The sequence below is a fragment of the Culex quinquefasciatus genome, chromosome 2 (assembly GCF_015732765.1).
Source record: "Culex quinquefasciatus strain JHB chromosome 2, VPISU_Cqui_1.0_pri_paternal, whole genome shotgun sequence".
Classification (NCBI taxonomy): domain Eukaryota; kingdom Metazoa; phylum Arthropoda; class Insecta; order Diptera; family Culicidae; genus Culex; species Culex quinquefasciatus.
Window position 1 is genome coordinate 197,533,892 of NC_051862.1, and position 27,886 is coordinate 197,561,777.

General features: G+C 40.9%; 4 protein-coding genes and 1 long non-coding RNA gene across 8 annotated transcripts; 4 read left to right on the forward strand and 1 right to left on the reverse strand.

The window, feature by feature from the left end:
* Nucleotides 1-2,168: 2,168 nt before the first annotated feature.
* LOC6036446 (2-oxoglutarate and iron-dependent oxygenase JMJD4 homolog) lies at nucleotides 2,169-3,479 on the forward strand. Its single transcript, XM_038252051.1, has one exon. It carries the CDS (start codon nucleotides 2,245-2,247, stop codon nucleotides 3,430-3,432), a length of 1,188 nt encoding a protein of 395 aa, XP_038107979.1. The 5' UTR covers nucleotides 2,169-2,244; the 3' UTR covers nucleotides 3,433-3,479.
* A 15-nt stretch (nucleotides 3,480-3,494) lies between these two features.
* Nucleotides 3,495-4,951, reverse strand: LOC6036445 (alpha-methylacyl-CoA racemase). The gene is made up of 2 exons (XM_001846444.2): nucleotides 4,645-4,951; nucleotides 3,495-4,588 (listed from the first exon to the last, which is right to left on the reverse strand). Exons 1-2 carry the CDS (start codon nucleotides 4,750-4,752, stop codon nucleotides 3,554-3,556), a joined length of 1,143 nt encoding a protein of 380 aa, XP_001846496.2. The 5' UTR covers nucleotides 4,753-4,951; the 3' UTR covers nucleotides 3,495-3,553.
* Nucleotides 4,952-5,490: 539 nt separating this feature from the next.
* On the forward strand, nucleotides 5,491-11,675 carry LOC119766707. The gene is made up of 2 exons (XR_005277071.1): nucleotides 5,491-5,629; nucleotides 10,198-11,675. It is a non-coding gene; the product is annotated as an uncharacterized LOC119766707 (long non-coding RNA).
* LOC6036444 (alpha-protein kinase 1) lies at nucleotides 5,623-11,448 on the forward strand. The gene has a single exon (XM_038252050.1). The coding sequence runs from the start codon at nucleotides 6,926-6,928 to the stop codon at nucleotides 9,659-9,661; it is 2,736 nt and encodes a 911-aa protein (XP_038107978.1). The 5' UTR covers nucleotides 5,623-6,925; the 3' UTR covers nucleotides 9,662-11,448.
* Nucleotides 11,676-16,878: 5,203 nt separating the features above from the next.
* On the forward strand, nucleotides 16,879-27,732 carry LOC6036443 (ubiquitin carboxyl-terminal hydrolase CYLD). Of its 4 annotated transcripts, none has more exons than XM_038252534.1 (10): nucleotides 16,879-17,070; nucleotides 17,870-18,463; nucleotides 18,838-19,879; nucleotides 24,138-24,480; nucleotides 24,548-24,744; nucleotides 24,807-24,961; nucleotides 25,021-25,239; nucleotides 25,294-25,528; nucleotides 25,588-25,929; nucleotides 26,181-27,732. In XM_038252534.1, the coding sequence occupies exons 2-10, from the start codon at nucleotides 17,987-17,989 to the stop codon at nucleotides 26,372-26,374; spliced, it is 3,204 nt and encodes a 1,067-aa protein (XP_038108462.1). In that variant the 5' UTR covers nucleotides 16,879-17,070; nucleotides 17,870-17,986; the 3' UTR covers nucleotides 26,375-27,732. The 4 variants fall into 4 exon arrangements, with proteins under 4 accessions (XP_038108462.1, XP_038108464.1, XP_038108465.1 ...); XM_038252536.1 differs by having other exon boundaries at nucleotides 24,141-24,480; XM_038252535.1 differs by lacking the exon at nucleotides 16,879-17,070 and adding an exon at nucleotides 17,110-17,357.
* Nucleotides 27,733-27,886: the final 154 nt, after the last annotated feature.

The following is a 27,886-nucleotide window of genomic DNA, read 5'->3' on the forward strand; positions in this document are numbered from 1 at the left end:
ATAGAAAAAAAATAAAAAAGTAAAAAAATAGCTGCAATCCAGACTGGGTTATTCGAAGGCTTCGGAAAAAAATCACTTCGGATAATCTAATCACGAAAAAATATGTTCGTTGTCTTATATTTGATAATCGAGCTTAAGAATGACCCACATACTATTCTAAAATGATTTAATTTTGAAACCCAAGATGGCGGCCAAAATGGAGATGATAAAATATTGAAGGCAATCAAATATTCAAATTTGACTAAATTTGAGTCGCAGAATTTGAATTTGGTGTCTAAAGTAAGACAATAAAAAAAATAATTAAAAAACAAAATTGGTCATGATTCGATTATCCAAAGACCCGAACCACGAACCTTCGGATAATTGAGGCATCGGATAGCCGAGACATCAGATAATCGAGTCTGGACTGTTATTAAAAAATAATACAAATTCTGAAAATTTTATAAATTCTTAATAATTTTAAAAATTATAAAAAAATTCAAGAAAAATAGTTTTAAAATATTAATAAGGTCGTTGCAAATATTTTTTGACGTTGTATGGATCTGACTCTAGAAAAAAGCACAGTTGTGTGTTATTCATAAGTCCAACTTATACAATTATTCATTTAAGTCCAAATATTCCTATGCTAACTACTTGGATTCAAAATCTAAACTTTAATCTATAATCCTCTAAACATAAACTTAAACATTCCTTTAACTGTTGTAGTACTATTTCTATCAGAAACATTAAAAAAAATAATAAACTGATATACAAATAGGATAGAAATTGCGATTTGAAAAAGAAATGACCATTTACGTCAAAAGATCCGTAGTTCCTCGATTCGCAACAATGGTCGATACAACCATAATCCGAAAACCGTTAGTTCAACAGATCAACAAATTTTGTCCGATATCATTACATTATTGATTGATCGAGACTCTATGGACAATTTGACATAAAACAATGCCTGGTATTCTACATCAATCAAAGTTTATTGACAGCTTTACTCTTACTTAACAATTGCAACTAACTTTAACACCAAATAGATTTGGAAAGGATACAGATTTATTTTAAATACTAATACTAAGCAACAAATCAATTGTACTATCTTGAAGTCCCAACCTAAATCCCACATTGTGATAGTGAAAAAGTCACAGAAGCAGCGGTGTCTTGTGCAATTGTGATATTTTCACTATCGGAGAACTACCTAGTTCACGAAGACAGCTTATCGGTCAACGCTTAAGCCCTGCGGCTGCGGCAAAGCGAGTTCTAGTAGCATGAAGTGGTGTCCATAGTGCTTATAAATAAGAATGTTTACCCAAATTTTAACAAATGCACTAGGATCAAATCATGCCCCTTTGACTTTACAAGGCCCAGGCAAATATTTTTCAAAGTTTATGTCGCAGGGGGGCCTTCAAAATTGACCGAAAAATCAGGAGGCAAATTTTTTTTTTTTTCAAAAAACATCAAAATTTCAATGGAAATAGAAGTCTAATCAACTAAGAACAATCTAAAATGCCTTTTTTCTGCATTGATAATCACATTTAGCATGTTTGGGCTCGTTTAAAAATATTTTGAACTTTTGTAAAATTACAATGTACAGCACCGCAAAAATTTTATTTTCTCGCAAAAATAAATTTTCGTAAATACTTAGAAATTTTGGAAATTAATTGCAAAACAGGACAGGAGTATAATGAATTTCAAAACAGTTTTTTTCATTCAAATGTTGAAACCGTGGCCTGTAATTTCAATTTCTTTAGTTTTTTTTTTTATTTTTTTCGTATTTTTTTATTTTCTTGCATTTAAGTTCGCGAACTTTTTCAAGTGAATTCTTAATAATTGATTGCCTATTAAATCACAAAATGTATTTTCCAATAATTTCATCGCCGTCATTTTGACTGCTATTTTGCATTTTAAAATTCTTTAGTTCTTCAGTAAGACAAACAAAAAAGAGAACAGTTCTAATCCGTTCAAATCCGTTTGGTAAATCCAATCAATGTAAAATTTGATGTAGATCGCTTATAGGACTATATTTTCAAATAGAAAATTCATGGGAGAAATTCATTCAACACTATTTTAGTATTTTTAATGCACTATTTAAAAAAAACTAAAAAGATAACATTAATTAGTCAACGAATTTGCAGAGAATTCCCTTCATGCTTCTGACCTTTGAATACAACATTCAGACATACTACAATCGAGTTTGTTTACGTTTGTACGGTACACTTCTAGAGCCAAAGAGAAAAACAAATCTTGCCAAAAAAAATGTCCACCGAGCTGGAAATCGAAATAAGTTCAATCCCCTTGGCACCCGATCCAGTGGTCGAGCCACCCCCGGAAATTGAACGCATTCCGCTTGCGGACCTCAGCTATGAACAGTTCTTCGCACGCTATCTGCTGCCCAACAAGGCCGTCATCCTGAGCTCCGTCGCCGACAGCTGGGAGTGCTTCCGCCGCTGGATCAATCATGATTCCAAGGGCCTCAATGGGGCCTACCTGAGGGAGGCCATTCCTAACCTCACCGTACCGGTGGCCAATTGCGGCAAGCAGTACTACAACTCGCACGAGAAGACGGAGATGAAGTTCCACGAGTTTCTGGACTGTTGGGACTGCCGGGAGGAATCGACGTCGAAGCTGTACCTTAAGGATTGGCACTTGCGGGAGATGCTGCCGGAGTATGAGTTTTACGAAACACCGTACTGCTTTGCATCGGATTGGCTCAACGAGTATCTGCTGGATCATGGGGAGGACGATTACATGTTTGTTTATTTGGGACGCGAGGGGACGTGGACTTCGTTCCACGCGGATGTGTTCTCGTCGTACAGCTGGTCCACGAATATATTTGGGGTCAAAAAGTGGCTGCTGTTGGCACCGAAGGAAGAACAGAAGCTGAAGGATTCGTTGGGGAATTTGCCGTTCAGGATAAGCGAGGAACTTCTTGATGAGAAGGAAGTCAAGTATTACAATATACTGCAAAAGGCAGGGGAAGCTATTTTCGTCCCAAGTGGATGGTATCATCAGGTTCAAAATGTAGAGGACGCCATTTCCGTTAATCATAACTGGTTCAATGGATGTAATGTGAAGACGATTTGGCTTAGCCTGAACGAAGCGCTGGAGCAAGTTATCAATGAAATTGATGATTGTAAGGATATGGAAAACTTCGACGAACATTGCCAACTTATGCTTAAGGCTTCTTACGGAATGGATCTCAATGGATTTATAAAGATGTTAATTTATATATGTAAGAATCGTGTGAGTGCATATCGTGACGAAGCAAAAATACTTCATTTTGAGAGGTATCGTTTGGGTAAAAATCATATCCTGTTTGATCTCAAAGCAATACGAAACGTTTTCATTTCAATGATAGAAATGAGGGAAGAACTGTTGAAAAGCTTAAACTTGTTCGATGAATTAAAAAGCTATGAAATTTTAATCGATAAGCTGTTGACATGACAACTTTTACAATCATTAATGATCTAAAACTAGTCAGAATAATCAAAAATAAAATACTCTTCTTCGTTCCTTATACCATTTAAAAACAACCATGTTTATTTGAATAACATTGGGATGAGTATCACAACTTTGGCTTGGGACTGGCTAGCAAAAGAGCACCATCTTCGTATAACTTTAAAATATCCTTGGAACCTACACCGACTTCGTTCAAGATTTCTTCCACCATCTGAAGCTCATCTTTCTCAGGCGCCAACGCACCAGACTGAGCTGGAGTTCTGCTCAGTTTGGGAGCCGGTGTAGGCACCAGCTCGTCATTGGTCTTTACTTTATCCAGAAAGACTTCTCGTTCGCGGTTGTGTGCGTACTTATAAGCTTCGTCCATTTCGAGCACGGGAAATACACAAGCGTCACGATCCTGGAAGATCTTGGTCCACTCATCGCGCGTTTTGGTTAGGAAGATCGCCTCAAACAAGTGTTTGCTCTTTTCGACATCTTCATACTGCGGCAGTTCCATCTGCAAATCCAACCCCTCCAGCAGTTCCTTGTAAAATTGTGGTTCAATCGCTCCCACGGACATGAACTTTCCATCCTTGGTTTGGAACGTGTCGTAAAAGTGGACGCCCGTGTCCAACATGTTCTCCCCTCGAGGTCTTCCCCAAATGGGTAGCTTTTGCGATCGAATCAGCCAACTTCCAACGTAAGCCGCTCCCTCCACCATGGCATGGTCCACAACTTGTCCTTTGCCCGAGTTGTGTCGTTCCAGTACTGCAGCCAGAATCCCAAAAGCACACAGCAATCCCCCACCGGCAAAGTCCGCGGCCAGATTGATCGGCGCCGTTGGTCGCTCATCCTTCCGCCCCAGCAGCGAAAGAATCCCGGAAAGGGCCACATAGTTGATGTCGTGACCAGCGCGAGCCGCATGTGCCCCATTCTGGCCAAACCCCGTTAGCCGTGCATAGATCAACCGCGGATTTTCCCTCATAAGCTCACTCGGCCCCAGTCCCAGCTTTTCCATAACCCCAGGACGAAACGGTTCAATGAGAACGTCGGACTTTCGACACAAAGAGCGCACAATCTCAGTCGCCTTGGGTTTCTTCAAGTCCAGCGCCAGTGTCCGCTTGCCGCCTTGCAGTACATCTATGCTGTTGTAAGGGGTCTTGAAAATAAAAATTTTCAGAAAATCTTCATCGAAACAAACACAAGCCACTTCACCTTATCAATCCGAGTAACACAGGCTCCAAAGTCCGTCAGCAGCATACCGCAGAACGGACCGGGAGCTAGCCCCGCAAACTCCAGAACCTTTAAACCTTTCAGTGCCATCGTGGTATTTGAGAAACATACGAGTTCGTGGACTCCAGCTGGCGATTCAATGAAAAGCAGCTATTCTTTGAATAAATTTAAAAGGTCGGCTCGTACGTATGAACCATTACGGCTGTTATCGTAGCGACTACTACAGGATGGACTTTAGTGCGTTGAGTGAGATAGGTAGAAAACTTGTGAACGACGCCCAAAACGGGACAGAAATGGGGTACCGTTGATTAGATTGAAAAAAAAAACTCTACAATTGAATAAAAAAACACTTTTTTGAAAATTACACCAACTTTTTTAAACATTAATTTACATGACTTTTATTTTTGAAATACGCATTATAATTATTATAACACTACTACTTATTCAACTGTTGTTACTAACAGGTCGCTATGTTATGATTCCAAGTCGAATTGTGTATGTGAAGGTGGTTCTTTGAGGTTTAATTAATAATTTCTCTCAGCTTTTTTTTATTTTTTCTTTAAAGCTTGACAATTTTTTTTTTTCAAATCAAAAGAACGCATTAAAAATGCCATGAAAGATGCACAATATATTTGGCCAACAGTCCCCCGTTACAGTTTTGGCTCTTTATTGGAACAAACCTTAAGTTGACGTCTTTCACACATTCGCCGTCAAAAACACCCAAACATTAGGTAGCCAAAGTGGTGCGCTCTCGCTTCCACCACCAGCATAAAGTATTCGAGCATGGTTAAGAGAAAGAGCTAGAGAGATAGAGAGCGAGAGAGAGCACACACCTCCACCACCAGAACCATTCATTTTCGAATGAATGACGTAGATGGGTGTATTTGTGAAATCGTGACGAAACTAACAGGCAGCTCGCCAGGTTTTCGCGTAGCTGCGATTTTTCCTCTAATTTCGTTTATTTTAAGTTAGTATTTCGGTTCGGTACTAGTTAAGTTTTGTTCCTTAGTTCGTGGAGTTTAGTTTACACTAGTTGGTGTTTCGTTTCCGGCGCGTACAAGCGGTGAAAATCGCCTCCGAAAAAATCTTCGTGGGATCCTCAGCAAACTGCTGCGTGAAGAAGAGAGTTGGGCCAAAGAATTCAGGACACCCAGCGCAGACAGAGAGGCCCATATAAGGCAGGCAGAGTAAGCAGAGCAGAGCGACCGTCAACATCAGCAGTGTGGATAGAGAGGGCGACTGTGGAAAAATGTTGGGCGTACGCCAGGGATGGTGTGTTGGTGAGAATGGAACTACAAAATGATGATGGTAGCGGTTCAGCCCTTTGCCTGCTAAGGTGTATTACAACGCTCGTAAATGATGACTTGTCGTGATTACGACCCGATGGGAAAATGAAACATCAATGATACACCTACTTTGACGTCGCGAAAACAACACAAAAAAGCACAACATTCCACCGACGTGAGACTGGGGAGCTGCTGCTGGAGGAATTTTGAAAAACAGTACGATAATTGTGTGCAGCGCAAACTGTGATTCACCCCGCCACTTGAAAGTGGCTCAACGTTCTAGCCAGTCTGGATTTAATCAGCGTATGGTGACAACAGCCGATATTCATTAGTTCGCTGCTGCAGCTACGTCGAAAGGAAAGCGAGCTGAATCATTACACAGGCTAACCACAGCTGAGCGCAGCAGTAGAGGATGGCCTTTTGACCTCGGTCAATTGAGGAGTGATAAGATCTGCGCCAACGGCCAAAAGGAAAACGAAGCAACAGTTTGCAACTGTAGCGTAGCGTGTGTGGGGTATAATAATAACAGAAACAAAATGAGTATGTGTGTGGAAATAATAATACAAGGCTTATCTAATCTGGCAAAACAGTGAATCGGTTGACTGCCATCCGCCAGTCGGACCCAGAGTTGGCCCAAGTGTTCAGAAGAAGAAACGTGCTGTCGCGTCCATGTGTAAATGTACTTGAACAAAGGCTTTCTAGTTCGGTTGGAACGTCGTGTGCGAGTACAATATGTGGTTGTGGTTCGCTTCGAGCTGTTATGAGAAGTGAGAGCGCGAATTGCATTAATTATAATCAGTAAAACCTCAATGGAAGGTCTTTTCTTGTGTGGCGGCGGCGACGACAGCAGCAGACTGGCAGTCGATCAATGACGATGATGATTCATGAGGGCGATCACAGCATAGAGTACTTGTAGCAGCACTACCGTACTGGTATATAGGAGAAAGGCATATCTAGGATCAAGATCGAAAAGAAACATGGGTGATGCTAAGGTGAAGCAACCCTACTTTGGAACTCCGCCTCATCAACAGGCGACTACATCGAAGGCCGGCCTAGTGGTATCACCAACCACCATGATTGATACGCTGAAACCCAGTGGGAAGGACGATGCAGCTTCCAAAAGTCCTACGAAATATGAACTCCTGAAGGCGCGCAAAGCCGAGCTCGAGAAACGACTCAACGAGAAGTATGCGCAGCTACAGCAAATCAAGCGAGAAGAGGCTCAGCTTATTGGCATGTATCCGAGCGATTTCAGTTCCGGTGTTGGAAGTCAAGATCAGAACGGAGCGGCACCGACGTTGAGGCGGAAGATTGGTACAAGCTTTAAACTACCGGAGAACCTTTTGAACAACAAAGAAGACGACATTAACAAGCTGTTGCTGGAGAAGCAAATCCAGCAGCAAATATCGGAAGCTTCGTTGAGGTTTGCTAACGATACGTCGCAGCCAAAATCGGTACGGAGGACACACAAGCAAAACTATGAATCTGCTCAGCAAAAGTTGCTGGCTATGAATCAAAACTTGAGTCTTTTGAAAAAGCGCCAACAACAGCAAGCCGAACAGCAGAAACCTCCTCCTGCAACCAGAGATGACATCGACCTCCACAAAAACAGTAATGCGAATCGTTTCCGGTCAAACAGCAACAGTATGATGCTCAACATGTCGGAACGACGGAATTCGATCAAATCGAACAATTCCTCGAATCACTCCAGTAATCTTATAGCACCGGGTGGACCAATGCAGAAGCAGCAGCAGCTGCTTGTACAAATCCCACCTCAACATTCGGCTCACTACCATTCACAGCAGATATCACCGTACTCCATACATTCGGGAACCCTCTCGGTAATGCCATCCGGTTCGCAGAGTATGACTCCTGCAGCATCGGCCGCGATGGTGTCTCAGCTGAGTATGCTACGGCATCGATCTCGATGTGACAGCTTCAGCGGTATCATGAGCTACGATCTTTCCGGAGCAGCGATTGATCCCGCAAAAATGTCTCCTGTCAGTAGCAACAGCAGTCATCATCACCACCAGCACCCGCATCAACACTATCAACCGCAGCAACAACCGCAACCTCAAAGTGGAGCTAATCGCTTGAACAAGTTGATGCAGCAACAGCAGATGCAGAGTTACAGCCCACCACCGGGACATCACCAGCATGGAAGCAGTCCCGGATACGTACTATCGCCCCCGGCAAGTGCTTCGTCGAACACCGTTGGACAAGCGTTCGTATATGATACAAAAATGATTTCACGATTCCAAGCTCCTCCTCCTCCTCCGGCTCCTGCATCAACTGGCCAAGGTGTCCAGAACGATCAGGGTTATGGATCCAGCATACCACAAAATAGCAATAGCTACGATTCACAGCAGGAAATGACGACGTCCGGTCTTGGTGGCTACTGGATGATGCTTGAAACGGGAGAAAAGGTTTGGTGTTCGGTGGATTCACGATTCTCCAGTTTAGATCGGAAACAGGGTGGTGGCAGCATGAAGATATCTCGTTCCAAGCTTAGCCAGTATCCCCACGCAGCTCCTATCAAGAGCAATTCGATGGGAAACTTTGATTTTATCAACAAACAGCAACAGCAGCAGCTGGAAGACTCGATACAACCCGACGCAATATCGGTTACTTCAGCTTCCAGTGAGAACAAGAAACGGGAAAAGGTCTGGAGAGAAACATCGTTAGACAGTCCGGTTGTGAAGCACAGGACGATTCCATCTCCATCGCCTGGGATGATGTCGAATCCACCTCCGCTTCCGGCGTATCCTCAACCTCCACCACCACCTCCTTCTTCACAACATGTGCAGCAACAAGCTCACCTACAAACTCCTCTACACGTCAATACCAGTCACAATTACGGTGTATCGCCATCGTCACCCCTCCTCTTATCACCTCAACAAATGCGATACTACCATCAGCGACAAGAACAACAACGTCAAAGAATTAAACAACTAGAAGAACAGAAGCAACATGCTTACATGCTCGAACAGCAGCAACAACAACATCAGCGGCTCTTACAGCAGAAGCATCTTCGTTCTCCGCCACAATTGCCAAAGCATCAACACAACAACTACAGTCAACAGTCGCAACCGGCAAGCCAGCAACATTTGGACCTGCTGCCTCAATCTCCTCGGTTCTACGACCACGAGAACCACAATCTACCACCGCACTACTACCAATCGCAGGAACATCCGTCGCAGAACAATCTCTCCGCACGGCATCCCGATCTCCTCATATCGCCCACACTCTCAGCGTCCTCATCCAACACGTTGACGTCGCCAACGTTACGGCCATATTCATCCGTTTCCCCAACCCCCTCGACCATCACTACGACCTCGACGGCAGCGATCATCCACGCAACGCCGGACATCCAAACGGAATCACCCAAAAACGTAACCATTGTGCAGCAGGGTAAAATCATGCCGTACAAGGAAGTTACCAAACCCTTTGAGATGTCCGACTTTTACAAGTACTCTACCAAGTTTAAAGAGAAGAAGCAACAGCAGCAGCAGCAGCAGCACCACCACCACCAGGGTCAGCATCACCAGATGCACCAGCACCAGTTTCATCACCCGCAACAACAGCAACAACAACAACTGGCTGATCCGCTAAGTCCCAACGGGAACAGCATGGGTCCCAACGGAGAGCTGATGCAGCGAGCGGTCTATCAACCGCCAAATCCTTCCATTTGTAGGCCCATCAACTACAACTGAGTGTGTTTGACGGGTGCGATCGGGTAGTCAGCGTAGATTTTCTCGTGGAAAATGGACACGTTAGACTAGGATTTTGAACATTTTAGTCAGACATTCCACGATTATCATCATTTTGATCACTTGGTAGTACTTTTTTCTTCGTACACCCATCCGAGAGCGAAAAAATACTCTGAAATTCTGATCAGAGCTTAAACAATGTTTGTAAAAAACCATTTTACTCCAAGTATCAAACCGAAGCGCTTTGGATGAAATTCTAACTCTTAATCACTGTGCTGCGCGATCTTGTTGGTAGCGGAGAGGCAGAACGCAATCAGCGTTGCACTCTGGAAGGTTGGCGAACGAAGTTTATCATTTCTTTGCAGTATAGCTGTCAACGGATGTCAGTAGTTTTGCCATCACTGAATTGAAGTGTAGTTTGGTCTGGGTGTAAAACCTTTTTTTGCTGATTTAAATCTTCAAGGAAACAGAATCACTCATTTGTCACAAGTTATTAATGATTGGTTTTTCATCTGTACTATTTTTTTCAATTTCTACAGTTTGATCGTCAAGACTTTCACTGTCTTTCACCGACCACAAGTACATAGTCACAAACAAGGTTTATTGAAAAACACTGAAGAATAAATATCAATCAAAACATATGTGCGTGAAAGTGTATGCTAATTAATACTGGTAGTCTGCGCAGCTAAAGCGATACTGATGTGTTGTGTATTAAACAAGTTTGCATGAATAAACAAAGTCATTAAAAAGAGCAAAGAATGCGCCCAACAACACATCCAACCGAGCGAGGAAGAGGCAGTCGTTGATGATAAAGCAGAAAAACTGATCAATGATGATGATAATGATGGTCGATGTCGATGATGATACGTACTGCTGCTGGTGGAATGATTCTCACTTGCGTTTGCGAAGAGCAGCAGCAGCAACAACAGTTCGTTATAAAGCCCCCCACTGACTGGTGTAATGCAAGCTTAAAGAGATTGCAGGTAAACAAAATTGTTTATGTTTAACATAAAAGAAGAGATAAAGAGAATAAAAAAAAACGTTATTACAGTTACGGTGCCTTCGTTATGAAAGAAAGAGAGATAGTTCGATTTCGAGCTATAAAAGCAGATAAACAAATACAAATTGTTGTGTAAACAGTGTAGTGTTTGAATATGAATGATCGTAACCCGAAAAAAAACAAAATGACTTTTACAAGACATTTTAGTGATATTTTTGAAAACACATAGACAAATTACGTGCGGTAAAGTTTGCAAACCCTTCCAACAGAACACTTACAGATTTTTTTCTGACAGAGTTTGTCGAGAATAATAAGACTTAAACACGTAGCAGCTGGAATAGCAAGTATGATCAAATGCATTTAATTAAAAAAAGAAAATCGAACAAGCGAAACCAACCAACTCCTATGAACTGTAGAATCAACAAGACTGTTAGCTCACACGATGTAATTGAGGATTCCGATTTCGAGCTTTTTTGTCGAAAGGAACCGACTTAGGCTAAAGGTTACACACACACACACAACGGTTACTATGCGTGCTTTTTCCTGTTTGAGGCCTTTATATAAATAGTTTAACAAGTAGTGAAGTATAGTAAAGCCTTCGGAACACGCAATGCAAATTGGCGATCAAGTAAATGAATCAAAAAGTACCTTGCTAAATTGTAGATTGTTAGCTTGTAGGAACTGCTAAGTGTAGCATTTGTAATTAAAACTTTTTCAAATCTCCCAGGATACGAAAAACTTGTAAAACACGATTTATTTCTATGAAGCAATGAACAAAACAAAAAAAAAACAAAAGAGAAGAAAACAAAAGGATCAAATAAATTTTGCTGAATCCCGTTTTTTTACGTTTGTACTTTAAGATGTAATAACTAGTTGTAAATACATTATATACTCTGTACTGGTTAATTCGTTTTAAGAAATTTTCAAGAAGTAGAAGAAAAAAACACAGGGAAAGTTTTTTTATATCCACTTTATATATTGCTTTTTGTAAGTGAGTCGGTTTAGAACAAATAAAAGATAGAATAAAAAAATTAAAACAAAAACATTTTATTCCATGGAATCCAAAAATCATTACGACTCAGTAAGGTAAATAAAATTCGACAGTTATTTCGTTTTTTTAGGGTTGTGAACCTTATTTTAAATTTCAAACTTCATTATGAAATTATTTCTTCAAAATATTTCAAGAAAGATATGCTCTTGCTGGCAGATTTGCGAAATGTTAAGAAAATAAAAAAATATGTTTCTTTCCTTTTAGTTTTGTTTAATATTTTAAATAAACGCTCGAATTGACATATTTATTTTCCTTTTTCGTATTTTTAACTCTTGTATGCTTGGCTTGTTGATATGTGAATCCATGCCACGTTTACTAATTGACACGTTGCTAAAAAATCGAAAACTAATCTAAAAACGTTACTTAATCCACCCTTAGGTGGTTGGTGCCTTCCTCAAATTTAAAGGGTGCTATCCAAATTGGACACAAAAGGGTGGTGTTTTTCAGGGTTTTATCAATTTGACTCATTATTCATACCACTAGATCTTCATATTGCAGGGCACTTATGTGCTTACAACTTATGATAGGGTAGTCAGATCTCTAATCCAATTCGTGCTCGTTGGAAAGGTCTTTTGATTACCTATCCAACGATAGGTCGCATGAAAGATCCGGACAACGTTTTCATCAAAATATCTGAGATCCGGCCTCTAAAAAGTGCATAAATAACACTTAAGTGCTAATAACTTTTTATAGGGTTATCAGATCTTCAGTGTTTCAAATACCTTTCTAAAAATGTATAGCATGACGGCCTTTCTTACAAAAACCACCCTTTTTACAATCTTGCGAACTTTAGTCAAAATCGTTTTTTTAGCATAACTTTTGAAGTACTTTACTAAACATAATGGTATGAAAATATGACCTATGGGACCTGTAGACGGATCTAAACACACAGATCCGGACAAAATCGGTCAAGCCAGTTCCGAGAAAAGTAAGTGAGAAAAAAATCTACGTCCATCCACACACACAGAAGCTCAGAATTTGATTCTGAGTCGATATGTATACGCGAAGGTGGGTCTACGAGGCCTATTCAAGAAGTTCATTTTTCGAGTGATTTTATAGCCTTTCCTCAGTGAGGTGAGGAAGGCAAAAAAAGTTGGAAAATGATATGGAAAAATATGTTGTTGAATAATTTTCGAAATTTGCTGGGGCGGCTGGTCCCATACACTTTTCTCTTGAAAATAAGACATTTTAAAATGAAGACATCTCGAGCTTAGGGCCGGTATGCTCTTCAAAAGAAAGGGGGTAAAAACAGCTTTACGAACGGCAGAACAAAAGAGAGAGAACGTTTGCATGGGGCTTTTCTTCACCCTCTCTGGCTTGCTTTCGGTACCGCTGCTGCCCATTTGAAATTTTTCTTGACCGTTTTTTTCCCAAGTGCATATCTTACATTAAAGAAAAACACCCCTTTCGACTGCAACCTGGAGTTTATATTTGGCTTGCGCTTTTTAAATTTGCATCTTTTGACAAAGGACTTTTTTACCTTAAAATTGCTGTAATTTTTGACCGGTTAAGGCAATTTACTTGTCAAAAAATAAAAATGTTCGTTTTTAGGGCGCAAAAAGTGCTCCTAACATCACTTTTCTCTAAAACTTTAACGATGATTCATGAAACTTAAAAATCCATCATTTTCAGCATCAAATTTCTTGAGCAAGGATCGCAATTCCAAGTATCCCAAATCTAATCAAATTTTCACATAAAAAATGGATTCAAGCAAATTGATATTGAGGTCACATTTAAAGACGTAATCTTGGTTGGCTTACGATATCATTAGCAACGAATAATTTTCCAAGAATTGTGAATCGGAAAAAATAATCCTCTACAAAACAACCCCACATCGAGACGGGGTTGAAATTCATTTGAAATCAATTTTCAACCAATTTTTTATTCGCAATTCGCAATTTTCAGTGTAAGAACGGGCCTTGACCGATCTTATGCACTAGGTTCCCGACAAACACGCACTGCCCTTACACCTACATTTCACCCTTGCTCTGAGTCAGTACGAGCAGCACGCTAGAACACGCTTTGAGTGTTCGTGCCAGGCATGCACACCTTCTTTTCCGGTTACGCATTTTAACTCGGCCGGGGGTGGTACATTACGTAGGGTTTGATGTAAGTATAAGCGCCTAACCATTTATAGTGTGCCTAACAACTTTCATTAAAGCAAAAACTGTTTTATTTTAGTTTGAATTCAAAAACTTATTGTTATTTACTGTGTATTGTTTTCTCCTGAAATCTTTCCTAGTGTTGAAGTGTGTTTATATGTTGCTATTTCTTTTGTCGCGGTGTTTTGTTACAATTTTTGGTCCTAAGCATGTTATAAAAGTTTACCAAAAATACAATAGTAATATTTGTGTTAATTCTTTGATCATTCCCAAAATTGAACAAGGGCTCGAACCTCATTTGTTTGAAGAAAAGGGTAAAGATTGAAAACAATGGACAGTGAAAGAAATATACTATTTGAAGAATCAATAGTAAAAGAAAGATAGTAATTTATGAAGTAGATAAAGAAATTTACAATAGTTAATAAATAGAGGTAACAAACAAGCTTAGATTGTATTAAGTGCAATTTATAGAGCAGATGAAAAATTATTCAAATAACTAGATAAATAAAGATAAACAAAATTGACATCGCTGCCAAATTAAGGGAAAACAGACAGTTTGTTGCAGCAGCATAAATTGGTAAAAAAGAGTGGAAAAGCGTTGAGAAATAAGAGAATCAAATGATTAAAATCGAAATCAAATAGAGGATAGTAAACAGAAGCCACGTTAGGAAATCAGTGAAACAAAATAAACAGAAGATAGATGGTAGTTGAAAATGAAGAGAAGAGAAACCCCGTTGTGCGATGTTTCAGGTACATCCACAGCAGTTGACTCAACATACTGCGAATCAAAACAATACCGTCTACAATCACAAATTACATCCCTTTCCCACATTGTCGCGCCCCTTTCTTTTAGCCGTCTCGACTCTGACCCGCGGTGGTCAAAGGTTTACGATCCGTTTCCACAGGCCACCAGCTAGGTCATCATGAAAACCAAGCCAACGTGGAGGTAAGAAAATAGGACACTTGCAAGGAACCAGAGCTATACTGTCTTGATCAAAAATGATCTAACAGGACTACGGACGTAGTCAGTGACGCTCCTTCCAGGATGTTCCTCGCCTAAGCGTCAACTGAAATGGGAACATCAGCATCATTCGCCCTTGGCCTGCAATTTTCAACCAATTTTTTATACTTAAAAATCATTGGAAAAATGGAACCTTCCAATATACAAACCAAAAATTGTGTGAGTCACTTGTTTCACACAGTAAAAAATTGTGTAAATTTGGAAGGTGGAAAATGGGACGTTTTGTTATGGCATCTTTTGTGATGTGACCTGAGACCTCAAATGCGACTTAAAAATTGGTAAATGTACACATTTTTAGAGGTAAAACTATACATGTATTTTAACATAAAAGATGTACCCATTCCGAGATGTAATACATTACATTTATTATTTAATAGACAATTAACTATTTAAATTTGACTAAAATGGGGTCGAAAAAACGAAAAAAAAATGTTTGTTCGTGACTGTATTACCATTTATTTTACTGTGTAATGCTTCCTCGTAAGCGGAAGATTGGGGTTCAAATCCCGGGTAGGACCAACAGAACTGTTGAGCGTATTCCTTCCTTCGATTGCATAGTAGAGGTAAGGTAGTGTGTCATCTGTTCAGATATGCAGTAGGGGGAGAGGGGGTAATATGCACCCCCGGGGCAAAATGCACCCCCTGCTTTTCTCGGTATTTGGAAGAATTTTCCGGAGAAAAATCTTAGAAATTGGAAGCTTAACATTGCTAAACCATGCTGGAAAAATTTGAGCATCGCAGTATAAAAACAGCTCAAGTTATTTGCAAAACTTTAAAATGTTGTGTTTTCATCTAATTTTCTTTGCACTTTCATTATGATTTTTGGACAATATAAAAAGCATTTATTTATATTGTAAGTGTTGAGGTAAATAGTTTTTGCCATAATCTTCATTATTCTGTAGATAGATGAGTCCAAAAACATCAAAAAATGCATTTTTAATTAAATTTTCTGCAAAAAGCGTGGTCGGGGTAAAATGCACCGCTGTGAAGCTCCTTAGTAAAAACAGCGGTGACATCTAGTGGTGACTAGTGAAAACTGATTTTACCCGGTGCATTTTGCCCCATGTTGTGGTGCATTTTGCCCCGTTGTTGTAGTGCATTTTGCCCCAATGTTGCGGTGCATATTGCCCCGCATGGTTGTTTGAAATGAATCAAAAATGATTTTAGAAATTTGATATTTTCGAACAATTTTGAGGTTTTTTAAGACTTAAGACACATGGATGACGAAGAATAATAGTTGTTTTAGAACATCAAACAAAATTCTTCCACAGTAATGCTGTAATGGTTGAGAAATCACAGTTTTCCCTTAGGGGGTGCATATTACCCCCTCTCCCCCTAGAAGGTAAGCCAAAACAATTGGGTCCAACATGCTGATTTTATTGTTTTCAGCGATTTAGCTTATTTTTTTGAGTACAATGACCCTTTGTACGACCACAAAGAGTTTAAAATGGATTTTTAAATCAATTTGTAAAAATTAACCTCGCGGTCCTTCTTCACAGAAAAGTACACTTGACAGCTCGTTCCAACGGAACCAAAGTTGATCCATCGAAAAAATATTGTCTCGTCAATATTTTTTTGCATTAAAATGAAAAAAAGTGATCAGAAATGGTTTTTATCGTGTTTTTTTACCGTTGTACATACAAATTGTCATAGGGCTTTCGTACCCAATTCAGAAACAAAAATAACAATCTGTATATAGGAGTTAGAACAACAAAACAAGAATGGTACTTTTTCGCTTTGAACAACCTCTGGAAGCGAATTTAAAAACAGAAAGATCACACAGTTAAATGAAGAATTATTTTAAAAAGGCAGGGTTGTTTGGTTGTTTCATAGTTGCAATGATTTTAATGTTATTCGACTGGTTATTCGTTTTTTGGTTAAAAAGGTATATTAAATGGTCTTACTTTATTTAATCAAACATCAAACTGGCAACTCTTGAGTTGCGAAAAAACACACAAACACACTGATCGCACCAACACACATAGAAACGACACACACACTAAATTTGCAGCCAGCCAAGTGTACACGCGTTTGAACGCGGTTTTCTCTTCATTTCATTCATAAATTTCCTGCTGCGCGAGGTGGTCCGTCGTCATTCGTCGTCCTTGCGAAAATAATACCTACTTGCGTTGTTGGTGCATTGTGTCGTGGAACGAAAACGCAAGGAAAAGCTTGTTTTAGTTGGAAAAAAAGATATTTTCCTCGGATGACAAAATCGGATTAGTTTGTGCGATCAGTGTAAGCGATACAGTTGGGCGCAATTGCTAAAATTACTTGTTTTTATTCCCCCTTTCTGATTGGCATGACCATTTGGTTTGAAAGTTTTCACTCCTACTATTGGATTATTGTTTGGTATTGATTCTGAAGATTTTGATACGTTTCTGATTAGTTGAATAGTTTTATGAGTTTCGAAACGAGTGCAAACGTGATAGTACTTTTTTTCAAGGGGCTTCCTTGCAGCCACGAAGGCCATCGATGTTAGTCATCGGTTTTGATAGTAGAGAAAAAGTGCTTCGAAACTGTTTGTGAGAAATTTTCAATCTTATTTTATTTTTCGCATGAATTTAGTACTCTTTTCAGTATCAGTAAGCGTACTCAGTAGGCTGTTATCTTGAAATATTTGCTATCAACTCTATTTTTTTTCTCATCAAACGAAGTGATAAATCGATTTTGCTTTTTCGATTCCGTGGAATTGTGTACGTGTATGTGTGCATCAAAATCTCGAGATTGTATGCGACGACGTGCCAATTAGTTTGGAATTCCAGCAGTGCTAGTTTGAAACTATTTTTGAAAATTTATCTAAAAAACAATAAAAATTCAGAAATTTATTTATCAATACAAAAAAATTGCGATTGTTCAACCTATAATAAACAAATTAAAACTTTCACAGTATAACTTGTTGGCAACGTTACGGTTATTTACGTACGATACAGTCGCGTTTTAGGTGCATGCTTGTGTGCGTCCCTGTAAATGTGTGCGTGAACGTTTTTCTTTATTTTGATTACGTTTTCTTGCTTCTCCTCGGTTCGATGTCAAGTGGTTTTGTTTGCATACAAAAGGTGTGTGCACACACGTACACTCAGGATAACTGTGTCGAGTCTCGGCGGTCGTAAGCAGTAGTAGCACAGATGATCGACGGCGAACCGAAAGCAAGATGACGTCCAACTATGCCGTGAGCCTGACGGATTTCCAGGCCAAGCTGATCTCCGTGGAAGGCGTCAAGCTGGAGGAGTACAATGATCGCAATACGATCGAAATCGAAGCAGGCATGACACTGAAGATCGTGGAACGAATATCCGGGAGGTATGCCGCGATCCAGATACTGGACTATTACAATCCGGACCATAAGGCGCACGAAAGCCACCTGTTTCAGTGTCTGCAAACCCAGCTGCAGCCCATCCCGGATGACCTGTGGATGTACGTCGTTGCCATACTCGATCCCCAGGAGCGGCTGAACTTTGCGAAGCACCCGAAACGAATGCTACAAGCAAAGCAGCTGGATGTATCTAAAATCGTTAAGGTGTCTGGCCGACCATTCAGGAAGACGGGAGAATTTTTCGACTGCATCATCCGCTATATTGGACCCGTGCGGGAGATAGGCCCAGGCCACTACATTGGGCTGGAACTGTTGGTAATGTAACGTTTGGTTTTTGTTTCCCTGTTTTTACTCGATGTGCTTGTCTATTGGAATTTAGCTCTCTTTTGTTTGATTTTTCCAAAGTTTGCTTTTCTATTTAGAGTAATTGCATCTGGTTTTAATCAAGAATTGGCTTTCACCTTACTATCATCTGAATTATTAGAAACAGTTAGAAATCAAGTAGATCTACTAGTGCTTTTCAGCAGAAACTCTGAAAGTTTTACCTGACTAAACAAAACGATTGGCAAAATCAGCACAGACTAACAAAAGGCCAGTCGCAAATCAATTCTGAGCACTCAACGGATAGTTTAGGTGTTCATTCATTTATCCCCCGGATTATCTCATCTAAAACTCATTTTCATTTGCAGAGCTTTACGTTTGGTGAGTCGCCCCAGAAGGATGATCTATCGTTCGTGTCCAAATATATGAAAATTGAGCCCAAATTGGCTCTGATCCTCGCTGTTAACTGGCTTGATCTGGACGAGTACGAGCTGCCCAACACCAGCAAACAACCGAAGAAAAACTTTGTGAGTGATTTACTCTGTGGCGCAAAGGAAAAAATCAAACGCAACGGAAAACGTTTTACGGATCTAACGAAAAGCTACAGCGATCAGCGCGAAGACTTCGTCGCCAGATCCTTTACGCCGGATCCTGTGGGGCCGAATCGCAACTCGGGAGATTTCTCCAGCTGCTTCGAAGCGACACACGCGATGGAAACCAGAAACCAGAAGCGAATTGCCGCCTCGGTTTCGAGCCCAAATTTGTCCAAGCAGGACAGCAGCAGCAGCACCGGCAGTTCCAGCCGGATAACCAACAACTTGAACGTAATGATGGATTCCGACCTCCGGTACATCGACAGTCAAACCGAAGACAGCTACCGCTCGGGCAGAAGCTCCCAGAACAGCTCCAACAACAGTACACTAAAGCATTCCAAAACTCGCAGAAAGTCCCCCAAAGCGAGCACATTCCGCCTTGATGACCGTGACATTGTCATCATAGATACAACCGACATCAAGGAAGCGACCAGTAACGAAAGCGCTGTGATAATCGTGGATCCGCCGGCCATCGTGCCCGAGCCGGACACCAACGACGTCGATCTCAAAGATGTGTTGGGCAGCAATTGGCCGGCAGCGGCCGGCGGAACGGCCAGCATCTTGAACACGGAAAACAAGAAGACGCAAACCCGACCCAGCAGCTATGCGGCTGCCGTTGCTACGAACGGTAGCGGTGGTGGCGGAGGCGGAGGCTACAGCAGCAGTAGCAGCACCAGTACCAGCAGCAACCGGATGCCGACCAAGTTCGAGCGGAACAAGTCACCGAATCCGCTGAGCCACCTGGCCAGTTCGAAGCCGGGCACGATAAGCTACAGGAAGGAACAGAGGATGATGCAGGACGCGGCCACGATGGCAAGTGAGTATCGAAGCATTACAAATTCTGATGGAATTAAGAGAATTTATCATATAACAATCAAATCTTGCTCTTGGGAAAAAGAGAGTTGCTTGCTTGCTCACTGTCTAGCCTCGACAAAGATACTTTTATTCGATGTTATACATTTTTTAACATTCTTCGTAAACTTCGGTAATATTGTTCCCTGGCACAGAAACTATAAGCTTATGTTTTTGACAAATCTTACAATCAGAAATTTGCAAAAATAAAAAAAGCACAAATATTCGGGTTCAAAATCCCACTTAAACTTCAATGTCAAAGCTACCGATATTGTTTTTTTTATTTCTCAAATCTGAAGTAAATTTGCATATATGACAAATTTAAATCACTTAACATCTTCTAATTTTTATTCAAAGTAATATTCAAGTTTTCCGCTAGATATCGCTAAAACCGGTGCGAGACGCCAATTTCGGATGCGCAGGAGGTTCGGAGCCGGTCTCTTTCGAAAACATCCCACCAGTGTGTTATTTTTTTTCGAAAATAAACATTCGCGCGACTTCTGAGGGTAAATTTAGACAGACGGACACGCACGTACAGCGAGACTGCATGCTCGAAACTCCGACCGACCTAATAATAGCAAACCCGATCACTCGCTGACACATATCGGTGCGGTTTCAACCCCGTTGTTGCATTTCGAATTCTATCACTTTCCAAATAGTGGCCCAACTGTTCAAGTGTCTTCCTGATCGATTTACTCTGAGGATCGTGAAAAAATCATGCGTTTAAAAGGAGGTTCTCACCCCCAAAATCCGTTGGAACGTGTTTGTGGCTAAATCGGGGTGACAGTGATTAAAATATTTGCGTTTGTGCGTGCGTCCATTTATGGTGTAAAACGTTGCATTTAAAATAGACTTTTTTCCCCGTAATTAGTGAGTAACCGTGTGTGCAAGTTCGTGTTGTTCGATCATTGAATGTGCAATCGACCGAGTGACTTTAGGAAGTTAGATAACGCAACTATACAAGACTGAGCAGTTTAAAATGATTCCCGATTTCGTCGACCTTATGAACTCGGATGTTTCCGACATCCCGCTGACCGTGCTGGACTTCTACGACCCGGCGGATAGTTCAGAGCACTACGAAGGTTAGACAATTTGAGGCTGACGTTACGCAGATTTTAAGGAATTTTGATTATTTTTTCACTAAATCGTTTAAGTTGTTTGTTGAAATTTTTTAGGAATGTTAGTTTAATAATTCATGGCCGAAAAAAAATATTTTGAATTTTTATCGAATACTTCTATACCAAATAATTTTTATTCACTTATTTTGAAGAAAAAACATACTTCTTGGCATATTTTTTTTAAAGTTGACTTTCTTTTATAATGAAAAGTAATTCTGGCCCTGATCGCATAAATGTCCCATATGCATTTTCATCACTTTTGGGTTATTGATAATAACAATAATAACAATAATTATTATTTGAACATTTTAACTTTAAAAACTTAATCAGCTTTAATATTTCAACTCATTGTATCTCGACAAATAATAGTCCAATATTCAATGTAAAAAAAATATTACCTAAATCTTTCTGTGCTTTCCATTGAACATATTCTTTGAAATTAATCAATCTTTTTGAAGAAAAAAAAACTGTTTCAAATCGCCGGGATGACTGTAATGTAAGGCTTTTCAATTTTAAAAACGTTGTTAGGAGAATTTCAAAATTACTTTTTTTTTCAATTCAATTCATTTTATTTACCGAAATAACAATTTTACAACTTGTGTGAATGGCTGGTTCATAGAGATTTGGCGTTCCTTGCAACTATTTCCTTTTCATTAACCGCTTGGTAACAGAAGGTTCTTCAAATGCAATTAAACAAAAACTAGGGAAAATTTGACCAAAAAACCTAGTGAGATCGGTCAAAATTACTTAGAAAATACTCCAATACGTCGTAATTTTAGACGTTAATAAGCCAATTTTTAGTTTTTTCAATCATTCAACGAAAAACTTAAAAAAAATCTCAAAATTAATTATTACTTATATACTTTACAGATCTTTTCGATATTGTTTTTTCAATGCAAAAGTTTTGTCAAAAAATTAGTAATTTAAAAGTAAAGCTTGATTTAAAATCAAATTTTAAAATTTACACACTGTTTCTTTGATGCACAGTGGTCCTAATTTGAAATTTAGAGACACCAATTTGGAACAAACGATCAGGATCAACTGGGACATCTTTTGATATGGTGGACATTATAGTGATCCAAATTTTAGAGTGGTTCAGTATTTTTATTTTGGCGGGATAACGAGATAGCACTTTGGTGACTTTAGAAAAATTGTAGGGAACACCATTTTAAGCAACTTTTCTAAAGAGCACAAAGCTCTATCTTCAAAGGGGAAGTTTTAACACAGGTTAACTGCCCATGATCGCATAAATGTCCCATATGCATTTTCATCACTTTTGAGTTATTGATGCAGTTTGGTTCAAAATCGTGTGCTCTTTCTAAAGAGCCTATAACATCCAGTACTTTGTTCTAGAAATCGGGAGGAAATCCAGTTTTTTCGTGAAAACTTAACACGTAGCCTTATGTGTGGGACAAACTTCAAATGCGTTTTTCTCATTTTGTTATTTTTGCATATGAGCATGAGCATGAGCATGAGCATGAGAGATCACCCATGGTTGTCCTTCTCCGTTGCTGAACAGGACCGTAATATCCTATCAATACAACTGACCATACGCTTAAACGATCTAATGGTGTTTCCCTTATCAACAGCATGTATGAATGCGTTGAAAAGATAAAACATCAAGATCATTAAAACTAGATCTGAAGCAAATAGGTTACAGTCATTGGCCACCAACGGCGCCCGCCATGTCAGTTTGTAGATCTCGGGCAGATTGGGACGGGAATGTTAGTTAGCACAGGTTGCTACAAAGGGTGGGTTCTATACGATATCCACACCCCCACGTGTGCCGGAAAACTACTTCTACTTGGGATTTTGTTAGTGGGAAAGGGTAATGGCCAGGATTCATCATAAAGGATGATGATGCGACCCAATAATCAATAAATTTTGTTTAATGATGTGATGTATTATGCATTCTCAAGGCAAACAGTCGAAGGATGCGGATGAGATTATTCCCGGTTATTTGGTGTTGAGTTTAGCATAAATGATTCAATCTTAGACAGCCGGCTGTGGAAAGATAAAACCAAATAAAATGCGAAAACGCCTAACCGCTCGGACCGAAAAACACACACAATCGGGGGGAAAAAAGACGGAAACGGCAACGAAAATCCGGCTTGCTGACCGCGACGCGAACCGTTCAAATTCTCCAAAGCAACTGTCAAACATCGCATCGAAATACACACACAATCGGGGGGGAAACAGAGACGGAAACGGCAACGAAAATCCGGCTTGTTGACCGCGACGCGAACCGTTCAAATTCTCCAAAGCAACTGTCAAACATCCCGAAATCACCCGGGTCGAAATACACACACAATCGGGGGACATTTATGCGAACATGGGCATTTGAGGTGCTTATGAAAAAAAAATATTTTTTTGAATTTATTAACTCAGGTTTATATGTCGTAGAACCTGCTCGTGCGACAGCGACAATATAGAGTTATCTAAACCCGCTCTCACGCACACTAGCACACCATTTGATTAGCCTGTCGGTACAAAATTTAACCTCACTTTTTTTCGTGTACGTACACGCAATACATGCGCACGTAGATAACTCTATGGTCTGATGATAATTTGAAATAACATTTGAAAAAAGTAAAAAAAAAATGTTGTGAAACATTTAGCACACTCATAAAACCACGTATCAAATGTGTATCGAGCTGTCAAATCGCAACATGGAGTTAAACTTTCTGTGCAGTTGCTGTGAAGCTTACCAAGGCTTTTCAAAAAGTTTAACTCCATGTTGCACGCACACATTCTCACTTTTAATTTCTCGATACATTTGCTAACATGTTTCACTCACAAATACTTGTATCGCACTCGTGAATCACATTTACACATCAATGTTTTGATTAAGCGTGTATTAGTCAAAATGCACACATCAGCATAACTAACGAGAACGACAGTTTGTTTTGAATTCGTTTTCAAACTCCAAAAAAAAAAAAAGTGTCGCGCTTCTCCCCTAAATGTTTCCCCTGCGAGACTATTTCTACGCCCAGTACTTGACCGCTCTGAACGCTCTGTTTCGTTACATCTTCCCCATCACCAACAACAACAACGCCCTCACCGATGGTCATCATGCCCTCTGTTTTCCGCACCCGTCGCCCCCAGCAGATCCAACCGACACCTCGTCGCTCATCACATTCGACAATGGCAACGGCTCTGTGCTGCCTCCACCGCCGCCGCACGGGCCATCTCCGTCCGATCCGGAAGCGGTCATTCAGCCGTCGCCGCTGAAGGAGCTGCCGGACAACGCGCTGCTCGAGGTGGGCTCGATGGTCGAGGTGGACGTCGAGCATGCCGAGCTGTACGGCGTGATCCGCTGGATCGGGCCGCTGCACATCCCGGGCACGATCAGCAGCAGCAACACGCGCGTCATGGTCGGCATCGAGCTGGAGGAGGAACCGATGGAGGGCAGCGTGGAGATCACGGACGGAGTTTACGACAATGTTAGGTGAGGATCGGCCGAGGGGGTTTGAACTTGAAGTCTGGGTGAAAGATTCATGGATTTTTTTTGGCAGGTTGTACAAATGTCCAGCGCATCGTGGCATCTTTGTGTTTCCGGCTCAGTGTAACCAGGATCGACGCTTCCAGGACGTGCTGCCGTCGGCGAACCAGATCCCGCCGAAGGTGGTGGCTTCGTCATCCAAGTCCGAAGCCGGTCAGATGTTTGGCGCGAAGGATTGCCCCATCGTGGTGGGATCGGTGGCTCCGCTGAGTAAGGACTTGGGGAGAGGTTTTGAGTGGGTTGCTTCTTATGATGTTTACGTTGTTTCACAGAGATTTTGAAACCAGACGGTTTGGACGCCATCTGTGGCAAGTTCAAAGGAATACAAGGTCACCACAACTCTTGCTACTTGGACGCCACGTTGTTTTCCATGTTCACCTTCACGAGTGTGTTTGACTCGTTGCTGTTTCGTCCTCGGGAACCGGAGGTAAGAGTTTAGTGGTCGTTTCCCTCCAAGCCGTCTAATACTCTGTATTCCTCCAACAGGACAACTCCCAATACGAGGAGGTTCAGCGTGTTCTACGCGAAGAAATCGTAAATCCACTACGGGCGAACCACTTTGTGCGAGCGGATCGCGTTATGAAGCTACGCCAGCTGCTGGACCGGCTGAGTTCGGTCACCGGGCTAACCAGCGAAGAGAAGGACCCGGAAGAGTTCCTGAACAGCTTGTTGGCGCAAATTCTGCGGGCAGATCCATTTTTGAAGGTAGTCATATCAAGCATTCAAACGTAACAAATATATAAACGTCGTTCGTTACAGTTAAGTTCCGGCTTGGACACGTTCTACTATCAACTGTTCGTGGAGAAAGATGACCAGCTGAAGCTACCTTCGGTGCAGCAGCTGTTTGAGCAGAGCTTCCTCACGTCCAACATCAAGCTCAAGGAAGTTCCGTCCTGTTTGATCATCCAAATGCCACGCTTCGGCAAGAACTTCAAGATGTACCCCAGGATATTGCCGTCGCAGGTTTTGGATGTAACGGACATCATCGAAGACTGTAAGTCACTTGAATTCAGCATTTGCTAAGCAAGATGTCAATTAACCTCCCTTTTCCAGCCCCCCGTCAGTGTACGGTTTGTGGCTGCCTGGCGGAGCACGAGTGCCGGGACTGCTTCGGCATGATGCAAGGTAGCATCGACTCGCTGGAGAGTACGGCCTTTTGCCAGACGTGCCTCGAGAAGGCGCACACGCACGTCAAGCGCCAAAATCACACGCCAAGCCCGCTGACGGTGCCGAAGGACTATAAGATGATGGCCGATCACTGTCCGGTGCCGCGGCTGTTTATGGAGCTGTTTGCGGTCGTGTGCATCGAAACGTCGCACTACGTGGCATTCGTGAAGGCGGCCTCCGGCCAGGATGCGCCGTGGGTGTTTTTCGACTCGATGGCCGATCGGAAGGGTACGTATGGACTTGGCTTAAACCCCGAATAAGAGCACGATGGTCCAGTTCATTGTCTATGCGATTTTGTATGGGAAATCATGTCAACAAAGTCATTATTTTGTTGTAGCCGTTGCTAGGCTACAGAGAAAGACAGTTTGTTGGGTATCTGCGGCTTTACTACGTGGTACTTGTTGGGTGCCCAAAAACGAACTGTACTGGGAGTGGTGGCCTACTACATTTCTAACGAATTCCCTTTCCTTCCCTACCAGGTGAGCAAAACGGCTACAATATACCGGAGATGATTCCGGTGCCGGACTTACCGCAGTGGCTGTCCGAGGACGGTGCCCGCCAGTTGAACGAGAAAGCCATCAACGACAAAATGTTACCGGAACATGCCAAACGGTTACTCTGTGACGCGTACATGTGCATGTACCAAAGCACCGACGTGATGATGTACCGATAAGAGCAAAAAAAAAAAAATGCGGCGATAATTGCGATCACGTTCCTGTACCTTAAACTATCTTTGTCTCATCCTCCTCTAAAGACCTCCTAACTATTTTGCAAACTTAGGTTATAAAAAACCACCAGCGAAAGCAAATGCACTTGTTGTAACCACAATTATTACTCATCGGCTGTTTATGGAACCAAAATGATGAATACGTAGGACAAATTGCTTTGGAATAGTAACAACAAATCAAAAACGTGATTTTTTCCTGAACACAAACAAAAAAAAAAGAGAAATATATTTATATTTACATCGGCGAGATGAAAGTCTTGTTCAACCAAACTAAAACACTACAAGCTGAAGCAGAGAACTCAATGCAATACATACGAACGACAACCAGAAAGTTCAAATTTAGCGGAAGTGAGATCTTACTGTTGTTGTGCTAAGCAAAACACTAAAAGACAAATCTTTATCGTTCTTTAGAAAGGGTGGAATTGTTACTACAACCAAGTAAAAAAAAAGAGTTGACCTTTTACCTGTAGTTTAGGTGTGGCCAAAATCTATAACACTATATTATTGCTTTGTCTGTTTATCACGCGCGTAAAAATACTGAAAAATCCTCACGAGAACAAGTGTAACAGTAGCTTTAAAAGCTTTTGAGGAATCGTTCGTAAATTGTATTGCCGATACTACAAGTACGCACCAATTTAGGAATCATTTCTCAAAACAAAGAAACACACACACCCACGAAGAATAAAAAAAAGAGCTCGATATACAACCGAGCGACCATTGTCGCAACAACACAGAGGCTTCACACACTGATGAAAGGGTTTCGAGTTTCTTGCTAGAAGGAAATATTTACCACCTTCCTCACCATACACACAACAAGCAACAACAGCGCCGTGTGACAAGTTTGCGTTTGATTAGTAACTACATAAAAACAGAAAGAGAGTATTCAAAATACCAACAGAGAAAAAAAAACTGCAAAAATACAGCGAATGTTACGTCCTTCCGCATGTGACGGGAAGGTTAAACGAACACCGTACCTACAAAAACTTATTAAACAACTTTTTGCTGGACAGAAACAAAAAGGAAAAAAATGATGCTTCAAAAGCAGCGCGAAACTATTTGCAAACGTAGAAATTGTTTAGATTCAATGCAATATTACTATATAAAATAGAACAACAACAAAAACGCGTCGGTCGAAATTGGCCGATTTTCCAAAAAATAAGAAATTGAACACCAGAGTTTGGGCGCGGAAGCGAGGAGGGTACTGCAGCTTGATGAGCAAAAGATTGGGAACTGTTCTCCAGAGTGCTGGATATGTTTAAAACCTTGTACCTAGTTGGGAAATGAATGAAACTTGGAAAAAAAAATTTAGTCGATCAATTAATATCCGAAATCCTGCTTCTGAAATTTTTATTGACGTTAAAAAAATGATCTGATCCATTTTATAGCATTGTAGCTCGGGTGGCAAGTCGGTGAAAATTTAAACTCTAGGTTACCTTATTCAGAAACGTGTTTAGAAAC

Bases quoted from the DNA above. Each gene is read 5' to 3' on its own strand.
- LOC6036446 (XM_038252051.1), top strand. From the start codon at position 2,245: ATGTCCACCGAGCTGGAAATCGAAATAAGTTCAATCCCCTTGGCACCC.
- LOC6036445 (XM_001846444.2), bottom strand. From the start codon at position 4,752: ATGGCACTGAAAGGTTTAAAGGTTCTGGAGTTTGCGGGGCTAGCTCCC. The intron at 4,589-4,644 runs GTGAAGTGGCTT...TTTATTTTCAAG, and splicing joins GTGTTACTCGGATTGATAAG to ACCCCTTACAACAGCATAGA.
- LOC6036444 (XM_038252050.1), top strand. From the start codon at position 6,926: ATGGGTGATGCTAAGGTGAAGCAACCCTACTTTGGAACTCCGCCTCAT.
- LOC6036443 (XM_038252534.1), top strand. From the start codon at position 17,987: ATGACGTCCAACTATGCCGTGAGCCTGACGGATTTCCAGGCCAAGCTG. The intron at 24,481-24,547 runs GTGAGGATCGGC...TTTTTTTGGCAG, and splicing joins GGAGTTTACGACAATGTTAG to GTTGTACAAATGTCCAGCGC. The intron at 24,745-24,806 runs GTAAGGACTTGG...GTTGTTTCACAG, and splicing joins GGGATCGGTGGCTCCGCTGA to AGATTTTGAAACCAGACGGT.